This window comes from Carya illinoinensis, chromosome 7 (genome assembly GCF_018687715.1).
Source record: "Carya illinoinensis cultivar Pawnee chromosome 7, C.illinoinensisPawnee_v1, whole genome shotgun sequence".
In the NCBI taxonomy this organism is placed as follows: Eukaryota; Viridiplantae; Streptophyta; class Magnoliopsida; order Fagales; family Juglandaceae; genus Carya; species Carya illinoinensis.
Window position 1 is genome coordinate 29,464,086 of NC_056758.1, and position 19,360 is coordinate 29,483,445.

A 19,360-nucleotide genomic window follows, 5' to 3' on the forward strand; every position below is an offset into this window, starting at 1 on the left:
GATACTTTGAATTTTTTTTTTTTTTTTGGAAGAACAAAGTCAAATTCGTCCTTTACAGTCACTCCTACTTTGCTTTGAAGCTGTGTCTGGTTTGAAAGTGAACTTTTACAAGTTGGAGTTGGTTTTAGTTGGAAACGTTTGCAAGCTTTGGATGTAGGCTAAAACTTTGGGGTGCAAGGTATCCTCCTTTCCCATGAAATACTTTGGCCTTCCTTCGGTTGCCTCTTTTCGGGTTAAATCAATATGGGATGAAGTAATAGAGAAGATCGAACGAAGATTTGCAGGTTGGAAGATGTTGTATTTGTCGAAAGGTGGGGAGTACCACTTTAATCAATAGCATTTTGTCCAATATGCCAACCTATTTCTTATCTTTGTTCCCACTTCTAGCCTATGTGGCGAATTGTATTGAGAAGCTCCAACGTGACTTCCTTTGGAGCGGGTAGGTGATGAATTAAGTTTCACCTGGTCAAGTGAGGAAGCTCTGCTCTCCAATCTGTTTTGGTGGGTTGGGGATTAGAAATTTGAAGGTAACAAGCTCTTATTGGGAAATGGTTGTGGCGGTATAACGTTGAGAGGGAGGTTTTGTGGAAGTTGGTGATTGATTGTAAGTATGTGGGTATGTTGGGGGAGGAGGGGTGGACCACTACGGTGGTAGAAGGGGTTGGAATCTGGAAGCCTATTAGAAGAGGTTGGAGATTTTTTTTGACATACTAGAATTGTGATGGGATACGGATCTAAAATCAAATTATGGCGTGATAGATTGTGTAGAGATAGAGCTCTCAAGGACACATCCCATTCTCACATCGAGGGATCCGTCAAACTAGTGACATTCTCAACCCTACCAACCAAAAGCAATTAAGATTTAGCTAAGTTGATCTTTAAATCACTAACTACCTTTTTTTTTTTATTTTATTTTTATTTTTTTTATAGGTAAAAAGTACAGGAATAAACAGCTTAGCTTTTGGAAATGGTCATGACTCACCTCACAAAATGTTGGTGTCATTTGTGAAAAGTAGATGGGAAATACTGAGATCCATCCCATTCCCAACATGCACTTAAAAGCCTGATATCAAACTTCTCTGCACGGTGACATTAGTCATCCCTCTCAAAGGAAGACACAGTCAGAGGTTCACAATATTGCCGTCCCTTGTAATTACCTATTGCACTTAAGGGGGATCTTAATTCCACAAGCATCCATTGAAGACATAGCGACAGCCTTTCATTTGCTCAGGTTACCCCCACATTTTCCTCCAATGGCAATAATAGAAGGAAGGAAAAATGAGAAGAGTAATCAGATTCCTTCTAACCTTTTCTTGTTACTAAAACTGAATTGGAGTGCTTGCACCCTGAAATAATGGTTGTTAGTTCTGGGCTCAGCTCTAGGACCATCATCATGTCTCCCTATGCAAAGGGGATGCTCAATAGATTTTCCCCAAGGGTCCCATAGTCCATAACCCTTTCCCACAATCTCTATGCATAAAAAAGGGATAATGGTGTTTGAAATCTGTACTTGATAGGTGTTGGTAGACATGTTGTCAGACTATGCCTCCTCCATTGGGTCTCCTCTCGATGATTTTCTACAAAAGCAAAGTGAGTTTCATCCTTCTTTGGGGCCTATAGGACTACAATAGTGCTTGGAGTAGGCCACAATTGTTCATCCCACTCAAGTGCTTCTTTTGGTGTGTTTGGTTGTTGAACCCAATTCAACTCATTTGAAACCAATCATTGATGAGACCCACTACTTTTTCAACTTTTCATAAAAAAATTAAACTTATCTCAACCTATTTCATATATTTCAACCTAAAAAGTTAAACCCATCTCAATGGGACCTATAAAATACTACTATTCACAACTCAATTCAACTTACCTCAACATCCAAACGTAGCTTGTACTGTTTCAGTAGGTCAAAATTCAAAGGTTGAGTTTGACCTACTGTTTCAGTAGGTCAAAATTCAAAGGTTGAGGTCCTTGAGGATGATGGTTTGAGGGCTTTGGCCTTCGTTTTAATCCACTATTGAGTGGGCTGGTTTAGTTGAACATTGACCTGCCCTTTTTTGGTTTCATCCTTAGTGTTCATGACTGAGCCTACAATTTTCAAACCATTTGGATTGCAATGTTGAGAGCTATGTTGGACGTATTTGATGTTGCATGATGATAATGCCCTTTGCCTCTGCAATACCTCTATAAACTTTTTTTGTAATGACAGCTTCTTTAGAGAATATCCTCATTAGGAAAACTTAAGGAAACACCAGAATCAGGAGAGTTGGGTTAATATGGGTGATGTTCATAAGGGTGGTTGTTCTTGCAAATTGGAGAAGATTATAAGGCAATCCCCAAGTCATAGCAGTATGACAGATGGCCCACATGCTCACTATGATGTATTTAAAGGGAAATAAATTATCGGAATTCCATATGTTATGAACAGTTTTTTAATCGGTAAACAAGATTTTATTGATCATTAGAATAAGCAAAGACCAAAGTATACATGACATATACAAGAGCATCGCCCAAGCATGCCAGCTTAGTGATACAAGAAGTTCATGAAAACTTATTCTGATAAAATCAATTACAACCAACCAATGGAGTAGAGTATTGAAAAACAAATTTTCTAAGCTCATCCATTGACTGCCCTCGATCTTGGAAGCCTTTTTTGTTTCCTCTCCCTCTAAATGCACATAGGCATGTTGGGACCATCTTCTATATTGTTGCAATATGAGAGTTACCTTCGAAGTCCTCTCTAAGAAGCTAGGAGATCGATCACCCTTCTCGGCATCACCTAAGTTAGTCCCACCCGAGTGAAGAGTTCATTCCATAAGGGCAATAGCTTGGAGATCTTGAACAGTCATTGGATGACTTTAGAAATCTCTTCATCAATACCTTGTTTTTATGAGCAATAGCTAAAGATTTCAATGGGCTAAGTTTCAGTGATTTTCTTGTATCTATTTCTAGTCCTTAGATAGGTGCTTTCTTTGTATACATACCGTGCCCTTAGGCTAAGCCTATTTTTTTACCTATTTAATAAAAAAACACTTCCACAAATCTGGCCATGATATGATTTTTGCCATTAAGTTCGACGCAAGTCATTTTGGCATTAAAAAAAAGGTTGAGGTGATTAATAGTCTTAGGGCCTGTTTGGACACTGAGATGAAACACAAATTGTCTTGAGTGTGTTTGGTATAGATAGACAACCTTTGGTATCCAAATATAAATCCAAGTGTATCTCATCTCATCCCAATCAGTCTCTCATCATCTCAACACTATACACTAACACAAAATACAGATGCACAATCCCAAGCCTCTGCCTAGAATGGCTCCTCTCTCATCCCATGTTACCCTAAGGATTCTTCTACTTTCTTTTGCCATTCCTTCCTCTGTTTCACAAGGCCTAGAAAGTAAAATCCTACTTCCCACCTGTGCCTGCACCATTCTCACTTTGTTTACATAGAGACACTCACATCTCAAATACTTTGGTACGAAGAGCATTACTGTTGGGGGCCTTGGTCAAGCCCTCACACACTAAGGGGTCTATCCTCTCCTCGTTGCTCCTTGATTGATCAAATGGATTCCTATGCTTGGTCTTGATCACGTGTAGCCCAATATGGAAGCTTCGGTGAATGGTGGCTAGTGTTTAAGGGTGGGAATAATGGTGGTGTATGGGCTATGGTGATCTCGGGTATGGTGGTAATGGGCCACAACAAGGTCTCTCTTGGGTGCTACATGCCACTTGAGTAATTTAGGGTTGGAAGATGGGTGAATGAGGCTAGGGTTGGATGTGTGTTTTGGCCAAGGGTAGTGATGGGTTTCGGCTAGGGCTTAGATGGATGGTGATCTCCTAAATTATTGGGATTGGAATTTGAATTTGAATTTGGAATGGGTTGGCCGAATATAGGGATAAAAGATAGGGCTGAATTTGATTTGGTTGGGGATGAGATTTGATTGAGTCAATTAAGAGATAATGACTAATCAAATAACATATGGAAAGATAAGGTGGGGGTAATATGGGAAGTAGGGTTTCGGTCAAGCCACTTAGGCTATGGCCGAATGGCTCAATATGGTAATTAGGGTTTTGAGTGATGGTCGGCTATGGAAAGTGGTGGGGCTACGTTTGGCTGAATATGGTCTTTGGTAAATGGGATCTTCAAGAAACTTAAAGGAAAACTTATGAATTTCCAAGAAATACATGAACACAAGAAGAACTTGAACTTCAATCACAAATCCGAAAAGCACAATGCCCCTCCAATCAACAACACTCCACAACAATAACAAAGATAAATTCCAAAGAAAAAAGATAACCAATCAACTTTGATTCATGAATTGCACAAAGATTGAAAGGAAACCTCAAATGATAAATAAAGATAAATAGAATCACACCTATTCCCGAATTGCAAAATGTGATTTTTCTCCTTGGGGATTCACAAATTGCACCCCAAGAAGCCTAAGTGCTAAGCACTGAATAGAGAATCCTAGGCACAATGGCCGGCCACACAAGGCAAAATGTCTAATGTTCAAAAGCTCCAAATGAAATGACTAAGGGTCCTATTTGTAGAGCTTACAAATTAGAAACCCCCAAAAGGTCCCTAGCTAATTATTAAATTAAATAAATAAAGCTAATAATAAAATAAATATAATGGATAAAAGGCCCTATGGTGGCCGTGGCATGCAAGGCCTATGGTGGGCAAGGATGGTGCATGGCCCACGGTTGGGCTAGTCCTAGTCGGTCCGATGGCTGGTTGCATGGCATGGCATGGCATAGCATAGTGCCATGCGTTGGTCTGGTGGTGGGCACGGAATGGCGTTTTGCATGGCTTGTTGATGGTGGGCATGCCTAGGCTTGATGGTGGGCACAATGTGGTGTTGTGCTGCTGTTGTGAGGCCCAGTCAAGTGGCTTGGGTGCCGGTCCTGCATGGCCTGGGAGATGGGCATGCATGGCCCAAGCTGACGGTCTGGGTGCTAGGGCTGCAAGGAACGGCCTGGAGCCTTGCGTTGGATGGCATGCCTGGTGGGCATTCCACTAGCCTTGCCTACCAAGGTACGGGCTGGAGCTGTGCCCTGGATGGCGTGTCTGCGAGGCCATGCCACTAACCTTGCTGAGTGGTGCTAGGGCGCGCATGCGCATGGGCAAGGGAATGCATAGGCTTGCACACAGGGACTGCACTCGGCCAGTAGCCTCCATGGGCACCTACTGCATGTCTGGGCCTGAATCAAGGCATGTATGCAGGCTAGCCATGTGATTGTCTTGACTCTCCAAGAGCTATGTCGAGGTGTGGTCTTGGGCAATCCTCCTAGGGGTTGTGACAATTACACTGCCGAAGTGGTTGCTTTGTTTTCAGGTTGGTAAAACAGAGGTTGTTTGACTGCTTCGGTGGTGCAACTACAGTGGTTCATGGGGAGGGTGTTACAGAGGCTTCATTGATTGGTTTCCCAAGGTGCGTTTTGATGCCGTGCGGGATGTCGGTGGCAGCTGGCAGTTTATTGGCTGAGGCGTCGTGGTTCTATGCAACGGTGTCTTGGCTTGATGCTTCCATCGTTGGTTTTTTCAGTGGTGCAACTGGCTGTGGGAGATGGAGCTTGGATGTGGGCTGCAGCTGCTATTGGATGTGTAGGAATCCCTCAGTGCAGGAGACAGCGGCTGTGTTTTTATGGAGGGGTGGCTCTCGATTGGGTTGGTGGCGGTGCATCTGGTGTTTGGGCTGATGTTGTACTTGGGTTTGCTTCCGTCGGTGACCAATCCTTGGCAGCAGTTTCTTGGTCTCATGGTGGAGAAGAGAGAAGTTGAGAGAGAGGGACACCGAGAGAGCTTCTAAAAAATAGAGAGAAACCGAGGAGAGAAATTTTCCGTTAATAAGATTCATCAATATTAATCGTTAAAAACAGTCTAATAATTGGAATTTGGGGACCCATCACTTTTTCAAACTTCCATAAAAAGTTAAAACCATCTCATCTCAATTCTACATCCAAACATTTTTGACAATGGGACCCACGCTTTTACAAAACCATTTCAAACATCTTAACTCAAACCATCTCACCACTATTCATAGATTTCTCATCTCATCTGATCTCAATTCCCAAATGAGCCCTTAGCATCCATGATAGTTGTTCAAAACCTAACAGTAGCAAGCAAGCCAATCAAATTAATTAGTGGTAATACCTTGAATTTCCCAACCAACCAAATAATTGTACAAACACATGGTGGTAGCAAAACCATACACTAATATTAACAAGCAAAATTAGTGGTAATAACTTGAATTTCCCAACCAACCAAATAATTGCCCAAAGGCTGCCAACCAGACCAAACAGAAAGTGCGCTCAGTAGGAACTATTGAAATGAGAGAATAAAGCTAAACTGGAACAAAAAAAGTACAAAAGCCAATCTTAGTATAGTTTTAAACAGATGACACTGTGCATTAGGCATCGGAATCTCATTCAAAGGAACTCATGTTTGAAATAGCCCAAATAGCATGGATTCAATTGAATTGGCAGGAAAACCCACCTGAATTGAATGGAATTTTACATAATTGATTAATTATCAAAAAAAAAAAAAAAATTGGCAGAATTGATCGGTTTCAATCATGATTGGGAGTGTAGGTTGGTATAATTACAAGGATAAAATCTGCAGATCGAGCTTTACAGTTTTCAAACCTTGTTTTCAGGCCTGTTGCTCCATACCGATGGGCCAACATCCACCATAGTCACAATGAAAGCAATCACCAAAATATAACCACTAAAATCAATTATAGTTGAGATTGATGATTCTCAACACAGACATGCCCACACCATCACACAGATGACCAATAACCCCAGCAATTACATTAGTAATCACCACTTAATTGAACAAACATTATTTTCCATCACCGCCAACATCCTTGAATCGATAAGCTTATTGAGGGATTATTTATTTTTGACGAGTAGCTTTTTTGAGGGAAAATAACCTCCTCAACAGCGACCATCTAGATCTGTTGTCTACCACGTAGATGAGAAGCGATGCAATGGAAAAAATGACATCCCTCCATTTGTGGCAATGATGACAAAGCCATCCACCTCCATGGGCTTCGGTTATGTCCCAAGCCCATTGGTGAGTATTGTTTGAGAACTAGGGAGAACAAAATGCGAAACAAGAACATTACAAAGAAAAATGGTTGGGAAGAGAGAGAAGTGTTTCGAGAAAGGGAGAAAAATGCTGAATCCTAGGATCTTGCTCTGATACCATGTCAACTCTAGAGCGGCACAAAATGAGAGGAAGTCATGCTTTCTCCCTCTCAATCTTTTACTAAATGTAGTGGGAATGATGAATGAATTGACTAGTACACCTTTGGATTGTATATTTATATTTTATTACATGGGTGCCCTCAAACATTTATTACGAGAATGTTCTTTCCTGAACACTCTTAAATGGGAAAATGATTCTCTTCTACGCCTATAGATGCTTTAGGAAGTTGATATACGTCCTGTGCACTTGGCCTACATTCTTGTTTTTAATAAAATGTTTTATTATAAACCAAAATTAGAAGCCTTGATTCATGGAGCTTTCCTATTGAGTGGGTAATAGGGTACCTTGGCCATAACACTTCATGTAGTGAAATTGTTTGTATACTAATAATGTAGGCCCAAGTCGCACCTGAGCCTATACTACTAAGGACTAGTCAATAATATAATTGAAGCTGCATTGGAACTATTATAAAGAACAAGAACTTCCAAAAGGACTAGTTAATCATATAATTGGAGCCTCATTGGAACCATTATAAAGAGCAAGAACTTTTCCTTTCCAAGCAATGTAGGATCCCATACCCCACCTATCATTATCATTTAGTATGGGGTATCATAAATAAGATTTTATTATTGTATCTAATCATCATGTTATCTTCTTGGCTTTTTCTCCGCTGAACTTTGGCTATTTTTTGTGGAATTTCAAGGAATTAGTTTAAATTTGCAATTACGTCGCGTCTCCTAGTTTGTGTCCACCTCTGTTGTTATTCTCTTTACACCTATGTGCTAGCTAGTGATATTCATAACAGGTCTATTTTGGTTTAAAGAAAACCCCCCCTTGTGTATATTCCAGGAAAAGAATGCAGCGCTGGCAGAGAATAGGGCTTTACCATCATTGCATAGCAGTGCTGATGTTCGTTCTCTGAAGATGGAGGATTTCAAATATGCGCATGAGCAGGTATGATGCATTGTTTAAGAAAAAAAATTTGAGAAGTTAGTTTTGAACCCTTGAAAATATAGGTCGCGTGGTTTTAAGACAGCAATTTTAAGTATTTTTTCCCAGCATGAATCACATTGCACCATTTAGCTACAAAGGTATCGTGTTAAAAATAGCATTCGTATTTCGTTAATAGTTTTGTTTTAGCCAATGTTGGGTAATTGATATCTCTCTTTGTTTGATTTTTGGATTGTATTTCTTGGAATCAATCACTCTTTTTTTAGGGAACAAATTAGGTCCTTTTTCTTTTCTTGTGGTCTTTATGATTACGAGTATTGTATTTGGTTGTGTAATAGAGTTTAAACATGTCTTTAAATTTATGTCATGGTGTAATTCTTTACTTCATCATAGGTGGAGTCAAACTTCATAAAGTAGCTGCTGGGATTTAAAAACTTATGGAATATGCTAAATTTGAATATATGGGGATTTGTTGGGAGTTATGTCAACAAAGATCTCTAGCAATATAATATAGGATGGTATGTGTGATTTATTTATTATTATTATTTTTTTAATAAAAGTTGGAAGGGGTCACTATTGGACATGTGACCTCGGCTCTTTGAAAAAAATTAAAAGAAGGTATGTGTGATTTTTTAGTTTGGGAGTACAGATCCCGCATGTGTTTTAGTTTTAGGTGTAGATTTTTTCTCCACTTGGTGCCTGTGGCACATCTTTTCAGCGATTAGGGGTCCAACTTAGGCAAGCCAGCCCAGACCAACTCAAGCCTGAAGTTCTAGCTCCGGTTGGAATTTTTCAAGCCCATGGTGGGCTTGGGTTGAAAACTCACTTTCAATTAAAGAGTAAAAATACACATTGCATGCTTAAACTATCACCCGTTTAACAATGCGACGCAAACCAGCCCAGACCAACTCAAGCCTAAAGTTCTAGCTCCGGTTGGAATTTTTCAAAGCCCATGGTGGGCTTGGGTTGAAAACTCTCACTTTCAATTAAAGAGGAAAAATACACATTGCATGCTTAAACTATCACCCGTTCAACAATGTGACGCAAACTATTACTTTTGACACTTTTCATCCCTAAACTACAACTTTGTTTCAAATAACACATTCCGTCAAATTGTTGATGGTCAATTAACTGATTGTGCACATTACTACTTTTTGGTAGTTGTTCAAACCCAACTTGTAACCCTAACATGTAGATTAAGATACCAAACCAAATATTTGGAAATAATTACATAATATTTCTAATAAATGTAAACTAAATGTTGATTTCTAGTCGCTGTCCTAAATTTTAAATTGATAGTTAATTTAATATTTTATGAAAATGCAAAAGATCGCCCTGGTACAAAGAAATTGTACAAGAAGAACACCCAGCTAGAAATAGAAAAGGTGACAAAAAAAATAATGGAAATTCAGCCTATTAAAGTCTATAGATGTTGCCAAAGGAACAGAGTATTATGAATAAATTTATAGGCTCCTCTATTATTCACTCACAAAATTTCTATCATTCTTTCCCACCAAATAAACCATACAAAACAGATAAGAACAACCTTCCCCAATGTGGCAATTTTGGTAATTATTTTATACACCCCATTGTTTATGGTGATAATCATCAACTTGCCCTATTTTTTACAAATGATGTTGTGAAGGTGGCAATAAGGCTTTTTTCAAACTTACTATTGGTATGAAACTTCTTGATTACGCACATGGGGCGTTCTTTAATCAGATCCCAGCAAGCTCAAAAGAAAGTCATTGTACAACCATCCTTGTCTGGTGCTTCATCATTGATTGTACCTTTTACAACTTTATGAGCCTTACTTTCAAGCCACATAGCCATCTCTTGCGCTACGGACTCAAGTGCTTATCCGGCAGGTTTGTGCCTCCTAGCAACCACTCAACAGCATCATCTGATAAGAGAGGTTGAGTCATCGACTAGAAGCATTTCAATAGCATCGTTTCTCCTATCCGAGAGTCACTTGAGGCAAAAACCTTTGTATATCAATCTCCTTTTAACAGTAGAGCTCTTATTTTGCCTCCAAGACTCCTCTAGTAAAGTGATTCTTTCTAGATCAATGCTTGCTTTGTTTTTTCTTAGTTTTTCTTCAGATAATGCTCTCTTCTCTTCTGCACCATCCAAACTCTGTCATTCCTCCAATAGATATTACGATGCCCTCATTACTGAAGACTTGCTCATTCCATACCCTTAAGCTGTCAGATATGCATGCTTATTTGACTTCAATTGACCCATGTTTTTAATATCTGTGGCTTTTAACTTTCATATTTAGTTATATATTGATTTTGAGAAATACTTGGTCTACAACTTACAAAGGAAGCTTACAAACTTACATGATTTAATATGGTACATTATATTATAAAGCTCTTTAATTGTGAAGTCATGCGACGTATAGCATTAGGACAAGCCAGGTTGCAAAACTTTTTATAAAATCTCTTTGTAGACCTAGTACTGATTTTTGTTGTAATGTCAATTGGTTCTTATTTTGAGGTGTATTTATTTTTGTTTTATATTTTTGCAGCCGTGGTATTATTATCATTCTAGTTTTTATTTCCTATTGATGCATCACATTATATCTTATTTCTTAATTGGGAGTTAAGTACCATATTAAATTTTATTTGTACAAATTGAAGTAGGAGTTTGGTTTTGTTGGGACCTAAGGTTTGAAAACTTTTAACTAGCCGCCAGGTTGCTCCCCTATCAATGATATTCTCCATATTTATGGGACTTGAAGACTACTACTTCATTGAATCATTCGTCTTAATGCAGGTGTGTGCAAGTGTGTCATCAGAGTCGACAAATATGAACGAACTCTTGCAGTGGAATGACCTTTATGGAGAAGGTGGATCAAGGAAGAAGAGATCTCTAAGCTATTTCATGTAGGGTGGATGTATCTTTTGTATAGCATTTCTTTAGGTCATTCTTCGTCACGCTTAAGTGTAGCGAGATGAGATTAGGGACCTCAATTTGTGGAAATTCCTTTGCAGGTCCTTAACCCCCATTGTATTATATATAGGGTTTTCCCCTTTTATTGTTTTTTTTTTATTATTTTAAATTTCTTTAACCTTTTTGTTAGGAAAATTACAAGTGCCCGAGCAGTAAATTTAACTGTAGCATCTTTTTAATCCAATCTATTTCTTCTCTAAAACAAATTGTAAGTTCAGGATAATAAGTTGCAGAAAGTGTATATCGATCATGCTGATGATTCTTTTGTTCACAACCTGTCATCTCTCCCTCTCTCTGCTTCACAATTGTGATTGCCTCAATGGTTATCCAATCTCTCTCTTTTTTTCAAAAAAATTACTAATATATTAGAAAAATACTGTTTGCAAGTAGGTGTAGAGCTTACTTTATAATTGTAAATCAAAGATGATAAATAATATTGTTTATTTTTCTAATTGATCAAAGAAGGGTATTGCTTATATATCACTGTCCTTGACATATCATCTGAACTCAAACACCTTTCCAGTGAAGAAGGAATAGAAACTAAAATGGAAAGCAAAAAATGAAGAGCTCCATTGGAAGAGTTGCCTGCTGGATTATTTCTTTCCATTAGACCCCAGATGTTTTTAGGGACCCAGATGTTCAAATGACTGAAACTTTGGACTTGTCTATTTTCAAGCTGTCACTTAAAATAGCTACCATCTGATATGGATGATCAGGATTCAGGAACAAGATAGGTGCATGGCTTTTGTCAGGCTAACCAATCACCAAATTTGCTCAGCATATCCATGGGATTTACAAGAAAGCATCAGTCAATGTGCTTAATCTACAATTGAAGCAGCAGGCTGCCTTGATCAACATATTCTCTTCACAAAGCAATCATTCCTTGGGCCTTTTTTGTCATATATTCTCGAAGAGCAGCTTCTCTCATTTGGCTTCAGAATTAATTAGGAGAAGCCACTACAAAAGACAACTTAGGTTCAATTTTTCCAGAAACTTGTAGCATGTGTCGATATCAACTCTGAAACGTATTGGTATGCACTGAGAGTTTGTGCTTTGTGGCCGTCTCTTTCACGCAATGCCGTCGGTTCTCCTAAAATGGCCTTGTGCACGGCCCATTTTTCAACCCTTCAAGTGCCACATGCACCATTTGTAAATCAATAATTCTATAACCAACAGCCAATTTTGTTTTATTGTCTTTTTGCGTGACGTGGTGTTTTATTTTGTTTAACAGAAACTCTATATACAATCTATATGTGTGCAGTCGGCATACAGTTGCTTGACAGATAGGTCCACTTTTTAAAATATATACACGTTTTATTTGAAAGGACGAAGAAGACGCAGCTCATGTAGAAGAAGAAGACCCCCTGATTATGAAAGGATTTTTCTCTCCATTCAGATTTCGTAAAAGGTTTTTTTCTCTTAGTTTTTGTTATTAAAATATTAGTAGTGGGTTCAATAAATTTTAATTAAAATTTAATTAAAAAATTTATTTTTATAAATTTTAACTAATCATTTTTTACAATACTAAATAATAGACTCAACAAATCTTTCACTATTTTATTAAAATATTAATTTTAAACTTTTTATATATTTTAATTTTAATTGTAATTTAAATATAATTATATTAAAATTATGATTGTATTAAAGCTTATTATTATATTAAAATTTATAGTTATATCATTACTGTATTAAAATTTATAATTATATTATTGTTATATTAAAATTTATGATTGAATTAAAGTTTATGATTATATATACTCCAGTCAATCCACAACAAAAACCCAAATTGGGCAACACTTCCTACATAATAATCCAACATTGGCCAAACCGTGTTAGGTAAAAAGCTAAATCCTTGAGTTTGCACAAATACTAACTGGTGTTTAATATTTTACTCTAAAAATAACATTAGCCTAGTCTCTTTGGCTCAATAAATTGACCAGTTAAATGATTGATAGCTAAATTTATTGTAGATTTATTGAATCCATTGCAGCATTTTATTTCATATTTTAGCTATTCTTCAGTTATAATTTAGCTTTGTTAAATCCATTACTAATACTTTTAATAATGCTACGTATAACTTTTAAATATAAGTATAGGTAATTTTATTTTTAATTTTTTTTTATTTATTAAAATATTCCTCTTAATAAAGACATGCACATTTCGCCCAGTTTGGTTTCCAGATCTTCTTTAATTCACTTCATTTCATCATTACACATTTTTTAAATTTTCATACACATTTTTAAATTTTTATATAAAATATAATAAAAAATTAACTTTTCTAAATCCTAACATATTTATAATATTTAAAATTAATATTTTAATAATATTTTATTCAACTCAATCCAACATCTAAACTCAATCTAAGTGAAGATTGTAAATAAAATTACTCTCATTGGGTCGAAGTCTGTTTCCTGCTTAGTTTTTTTTAATATATAATTAAATAAAATAAAATACCACGTCACACAAAAAGACAAAAGAGGCCCGCTCAGGGGACGCATTTTTCCAACGAGAAATACTTTTTGCAGTCGGCAGATGCAGTCGGCGTGCAGTCGGTTGTAAAAAAGTGAATTAATACAAGACTTATATAAAAAAAAATTATTTTTATAACTTTTTTTTATTCATGTAGGTCCCCCTGAATATAAAAAAAAAATTTATAATTTTTTTTATTCATTCCGTATAGCCGACTGCACGCTGACTGTATTTATTACCGAGGGTATATAGCAAACCCCTTTTCCAACTAATTGGATTGGGGTGTACCCACCCTTTGGTTGTCCAAGTCAACCATTAAGCTGTGTTTCATGCTAATTAATATATATTTTTATAAAATAATAATTTTTAAAAATAATATTACTTTATATATATATCTCTTTATTTTAAAAAATAATTATATAAAAAAAATAATGCGTGTATTTTTATTCTTTTTTAGAATTCTAAATGAATGCCAATTATGAAAAATTCTATATTGTATAAAATATGTATAGTTGATGAATTATTATTATGAGCCCGGCAGCCATTATAGACCGCGGTCCCACGTTACCCCTCATGACACGTCATCATCTTCTATAACGGCAGGGCCTTCAGTCTTCCCCTCTATATCTCTCTCTGTCTTTCCTTGTATCTGTGAAATTAGTCTGCGTACCAAAAACGCGCACGTTAGCGATGGACGTCATGTCTCATTCTTCGGCCTTCCTTTTGCCCAAAATCCCGCCCGACCACCGCCCCTCTCTAACGTACGCGCTTGTCGTGCTTAACCAACACATCCCGAAATTTACTCCCTTGCTCTGGGAGCACGGTACTTTTCTTGCACCTTTCTTCCCGCTCTGTTTCTTGTTTGCATTCATAGGGTTTTAATCGGTGATTTTTGGCTCTCTGAGAAATAATACGGTGCGTGCATGCGCTTGTGTAGAGCAGCACAACTCCGTCTCTGTGCTGATGGAGGCGCGAACCGCTTGTATGATGAAATGCCTCTGCTCTTTCCTCGCGAGGAAGCTGTCCATGTTCGAAACAGGTTTGAATTTCTTTTGTAGCTTTAATCTAGGGTATGTGCTTGTTTTGCTGTTTTTTTTTTTTTTAATTTGAATTTTTCTTTTTATGTTTATCGTTTCTTTGAATTCGTACTCGATGCAGAAATCTTTTTTCAGTTAAAGTGGTTGTACTTTAAGTTTTGATTTTGACGAGATCGGTTTGTGCGTGCGCGGGGACGTAATTTTCAGTATGGAAAAGACAATTTTTTGGCCTTTTAAGCTTTAGGAATAGTTCCAGTTTGTGTCGGTACATGGAAAGTTGATAGGATTAAATTTTTTTTTTTTTTTTTTTGGGTGGTAAACGATTGAACAATTGCTTAACCTGTGCGAAAGAAGCCCCTATACGGATTTAGAGAGGCATGAGGAACCGCTGCCAATTTGAAGTCAATTAAAAACTGCCGAAGTTTAATAACAGATACGTGCTATTGCTACTACCAAGAAATAGCTGAAATTTAACACGTTTTGTGGTTTCCATTTCTTTATCGTTAGTTCCGAGTATCATTTTGCCAATCATTTGGAACATGGCGGAGAACTGCTAAGATAGTTTCTTACTTTAGTTTATGTTAGCTACAACAATTTAGGGCTCATTGTTTGGCTGCCTGTTTTTGGATCATGGCATCATGAAGCTTCCCGTTACTTCACTAAAAAGAAAATTGAGCATCCTGTTTTACCAACTGAAATGGATGCATATAAGCTTGAATTTTTCTTAGATCTGGCATTAACTACTTCAGCGTTTATGTTTCATAATTCCATCATTCACGCCTTCTGTCTCTCGTGATGAAAGGCTGTTTCTGCTGTTCCCTGATGCTCTTTCAAATGAGACAGTTTAAAAAAAAAAAAAAAAAAAAAAAAATTCTATGCACACTTTCTTTTTAACCCAAAATCTCTCCCTCCATCCCATTCTTTTGGAGGAGGATCTCATTTGACCTAGAATTCATTGGCAGTATTTGTGCTACTTTGGCTTTTAACTAAATCAATTTTGCTCCTCTAGATGCAAACCTGCCAAGTGCCTCTGTGTGCATCTGAAGCCACCATGTTAGACTGCACAAGATAGAGCTTGAGTGGTTATCGAGTTGGTTGTATTGTCTTGTTCTGAAAGCTATATAGATGCTGGATTTTGGTTTAGTTCATTACAGCGTGGTTTCTAAAATAAAGCTGGTATGTTAAGTAACACTTACTTCTGATATTTGTGCAGGTACAAGCCGGATGTTATCAAAGGTGACATGGATTCAATTCGAACAGAAGTACTGGACTTTTATGCAAACCTGGTAACTAGGTTCATTTTCTCTGGAAAACCCTTCAGCTATCCTGTTGTGGAGTCTTGACTCTAGAACTTGTGACCTGACTTTACAAGGATGATTTTATACCTGGAGCTAGCATCTAAAGACCATTATATATGCATCCAAGTTTACAAGTTTCATATATATTATGTTATTATGGGGGTGTTTCTGTTTGGTTTTAACATTTTCAGTGCTCTGGAACGATTCTTAGTATGTCTATATTTGTTTACTGAATTCAGGGAACCGAGACATTGGATGAATCTCAGGACCAGGACACAACAGATCTACATAAGTGTATAGCATATTTGCGTGATTTCACACCAGACATTGATAAGTCAAATGTAAGTCAAGTATGGTCATCATAGAATCTCTTTATGTGAAACTGCCAGTGTTAGCTTGAATCTGTCTGGTTCTGTATTCCAAATTGTGATTATGCAATTCTATTTGCATCTGTTCTTGCACCTCCTGATTAGATACTGGTTGTTTTTTCTTTTTTAGTGTGCCAGACACTCTGATTCTGCTGAATTAGTCACCAGCATGCATGCTCCGTTTGGCATTGTTATTCATTTTTGTTCTTGATTTAAATGCCAGTTATGTATTCTTGTCGCCGGAGCACTTGGTGGGCGGTTTGACCACGAGATTGGAAACATCAATGTTCTTTGCCGCTTTTCAAGCATGCGAATAATTCTTTTATCTGATGATTGTCTCATTCACCTTCTTCCAAAAACTCATCATCATGAGATCCATATCCAGTCCTCTGTTGAGGGTCCGCATTGTGGACTCATTCCTATTGGTATGCCATCTGGAAGCACTACAACCACTGGACTCCAGTGGGATCTGAGTAAGTATAACCACAATCCAACACTTACTATCTGAGTTCTTGCTTTCATTTACCAAGCTTTAATGGGAAGAAATCCTTTCTTGGCTTTGATGGTCGGATCACCAATCATTGCCTTCAAATCGTGCGTAAAGATATGCCCAAATTGGTGGCAACGGCTGATTTATTAGGCACTGAGTAATGGTGCTGGTTCTCCAATGAGTGATGCAAGTCCTCTAGTGGTTGACCCCTCCATCCATTATTCATCCAAATGCGGATGGTTGGTGGGAAACCGATTAAATATTCACATATTGGGGTTAGGCGATAGTGCTATAGGCGTGTTGTTGTGGTGCTGATGGTCCTGATGGTCTTTTACGTTTTGTTCTTGTTATCTTTCCTCTTTCACTACCTGATTTGATACCATGTCTGATATACTTTGATTTTTGTGTTCTTTCTATTCCAGTTGACATGGAGATGAAGTTTGGTGGTTTAATAAGCACATCAAATATTGTAAAAGAAGAAAAAATAACAGTACGATCCGATTCAGATCTTCTTTGGACGATCTCTATTAAGAAGTCATAATCAATATTACTTTTTAGAGTGGCGCGCACACACTAGTTTTCACAATTTCTTATAACCTTCGTAAATTGTCAGGATCACCTTTAAATTATTGAAGTTAAGGTGAATGTCTCCTGAACTCTTGTTGGATTTTAGTATTTGTAATTAATTGGGGATTTAGTATCTCTTTTTCTTCAAGCATTTCATTTTATGATGCTCCTTTTCAAATTTTGGGGATGATTTATTGGGCATTCTGTCATATTTTCAAGAACAATAAGTGTTCTTGAGAATTCTAAAGAAGTTCTGAGTTAGGCTTCCATTAAGTGAAAAAGTTATTGGATATGTCCTGTTAATTAAATGAGAGTTTTGCTACATACAAACACAGTTGTGCACTAATCTGTGTACCAATACTGATTTATTCATACTTAAAATTTAAATTAAAACTGTTTTCAATAAAATCTACTTTTTGACTAATCATATCATATTGATGCACAGATTAGTGTATAATTATGCTTGCAATTATATTTTTCCATTAAATGAACAAATGAGATTGATTGTGGTTAGGAAAAAAGAATGATCTCACTTGGACACATCTAATGAATTTTTTGCACCAGATGTAGGCCCAAATCAAGATTGGAAACATTTGAACATCTTTTCCCCTTGACAATCACTTTTATTAGGGTTCTGGATCCCTTAAAATCCGGTAACCATGGGTGAGCTTTGGGGCATTGTGGGGTTGGCACCATGTATATGCCTTCGAACTCTAAATGTACAAAGAGATTTTTCTTTTATGAGTTTTACTAGATATAAATAAAATCGTGTATTAATCTACATATTAATATTGATTCTTTTATATTCAAAATTTAAACTAATATTGTTTTTAATAAAATCTATTCTTTAACCAATTACATTAGATTGATGTATATATTAATACGTGGTTATGCTTGTAATTAGATTTTTCCTTTACCAAATTGACACTTTTATGAATCTTCGGCCTTCTCCATTTTGGCAAAATGCATGAGGTGATTATTATTGACAGATGACGAGGAGTCCATGTCTTTTTTGTTTTTTTATAAGTAGACTGTACACTCGAGTCAATTTCCCTTCCCAAAATGGGTTCATCGGATGGGCTTCTGCATGCCTAGGCATGGAGAAGACTTCTGTCCTCATGGAATACAAAAGTCTATTTTGACAACATTAAAGCTCAGGGCGGGTTTGGGGTTTCAATGAAATATAAAATTTTTATCTAATTTTATTTTATTTTATTTTTAAATATAATTTAAATATAAAATTTTCTAAATAATCATTATAATTTTTTTAAATAAATTATTATAATTTTGTCAACTTTTAAAAAATAATTTCAACTTTTTTTAAAATTTTTAAATAAAAACAATATTATAAAATTATATTTTTACAATATTTTAATTTTATAATATTTTTTATTTTATTTTATTTTATCATTTTAAAAATACTTAACTTAAATTATCTCACTAGTATTTATAAATTATTTCATTACTATTTACAAAATTTTTAAATCTTCAAACCAGCTCTTAGATGTTATTCCACGGAGGAAGTGCCAGGCAACCTTCTGCCTTTTTAATGTCTGAAAATGGATGTCCACGCAAAAAAAAAACAAAAAGAAAAAGTTTTATTAATAAATAATACTTTTTTATAATTTTTTAAAGTAAAGTTTAATTTTTTATAAAGATTTATATAGAATTTATCTATTTAAAATTTATACAATTTATTTTTAAAAATAAAAAAGACAAGGATAATGATGGCCTCGTGGCAATCTTGGAGGCTTCGTATAAATATTCTCACTAGACTCTCGCGGCCATTTGTATACTTCAAAATGTATAGTAATAAAATTGTTTAAATTCAAATATTTTATTGAATTTTAAGAGATGTGAGAAAAAAAATTAAATAAAAAAAATTATGAAGTTAAAAAATTGTTTGAATAGAATTTTTGTTTTAAAATTTGAAAAAGTGGTATTCTTTTTTATATTTTGTTTGAGAGTTTCAAAAAATTGTAATTATTAGGTAAATTGTTATATGAAAAAGTTGAAA

General features: G+C 36.2%; 2 protein-coding genes across 4 annotated transcripts in view; both read left to right on the forward strand.

Moving 5' to 3' along the window:
* Positions 1-11,385, forward strand: part of LOC122315265 — a 28,297-nt gene extending 16,912 nt beyond the window's left edge. For both annotated transcript variants that reach the window (XM_043131086.1, XM_043131087.1), the window contains exons 26-27: positions 8,058-8,162; positions 10,938-11,385. In XM_043131086.1, the coding sequence (XP_042987020.1) occupies positions 8,058-8,162; positions 10,938-11,051 (219 nt within the window). In that variant the 3' untranslated portion in view covers positions 11,052-11,385. The remainder of the gene's footprint in view (positions 1-8,057; positions 8,163-10,937) is intronic.
* A 2,776-nt stretch (positions 11,386-14,161) lies between these two features.
* On the forward strand, positions 14,162-17,476 carry LOC122314715 (thiamine pyrophosphokinase 1). 2 transcript variants are annotated; one of them, XM_043130268.1, is made up of 6 exons: positions 14,162-14,406; positions 14,526-14,622; positions 15,834-15,906; positions 16,158-16,259; positions 16,510-16,759; positions 17,199-17,476. In XM_043130268.1, the coding sequence occupies exons 1-6, from the start codon at positions 14,274-14,276 to the stop codon at positions 17,315-17,317; spliced, it is 774 nt and encodes a 257-aa protein (XP_042986202.1). In that variant the 5' UTR covers positions 14,162-14,273; the 3' UTR covers positions 17,318-17,476. The 2 variants fall into 2 exon arrangements, with proteins under 2 accessions (XP_042986202.1, XP_042986203.1); XM_043130269.1 differs by having other exon boundaries at positions 14,263-14,406; positions 14,521-14,622.
* The last annotated feature ends 1,884 nt before the right edge of the window (positions 17,477-19,360 follow it).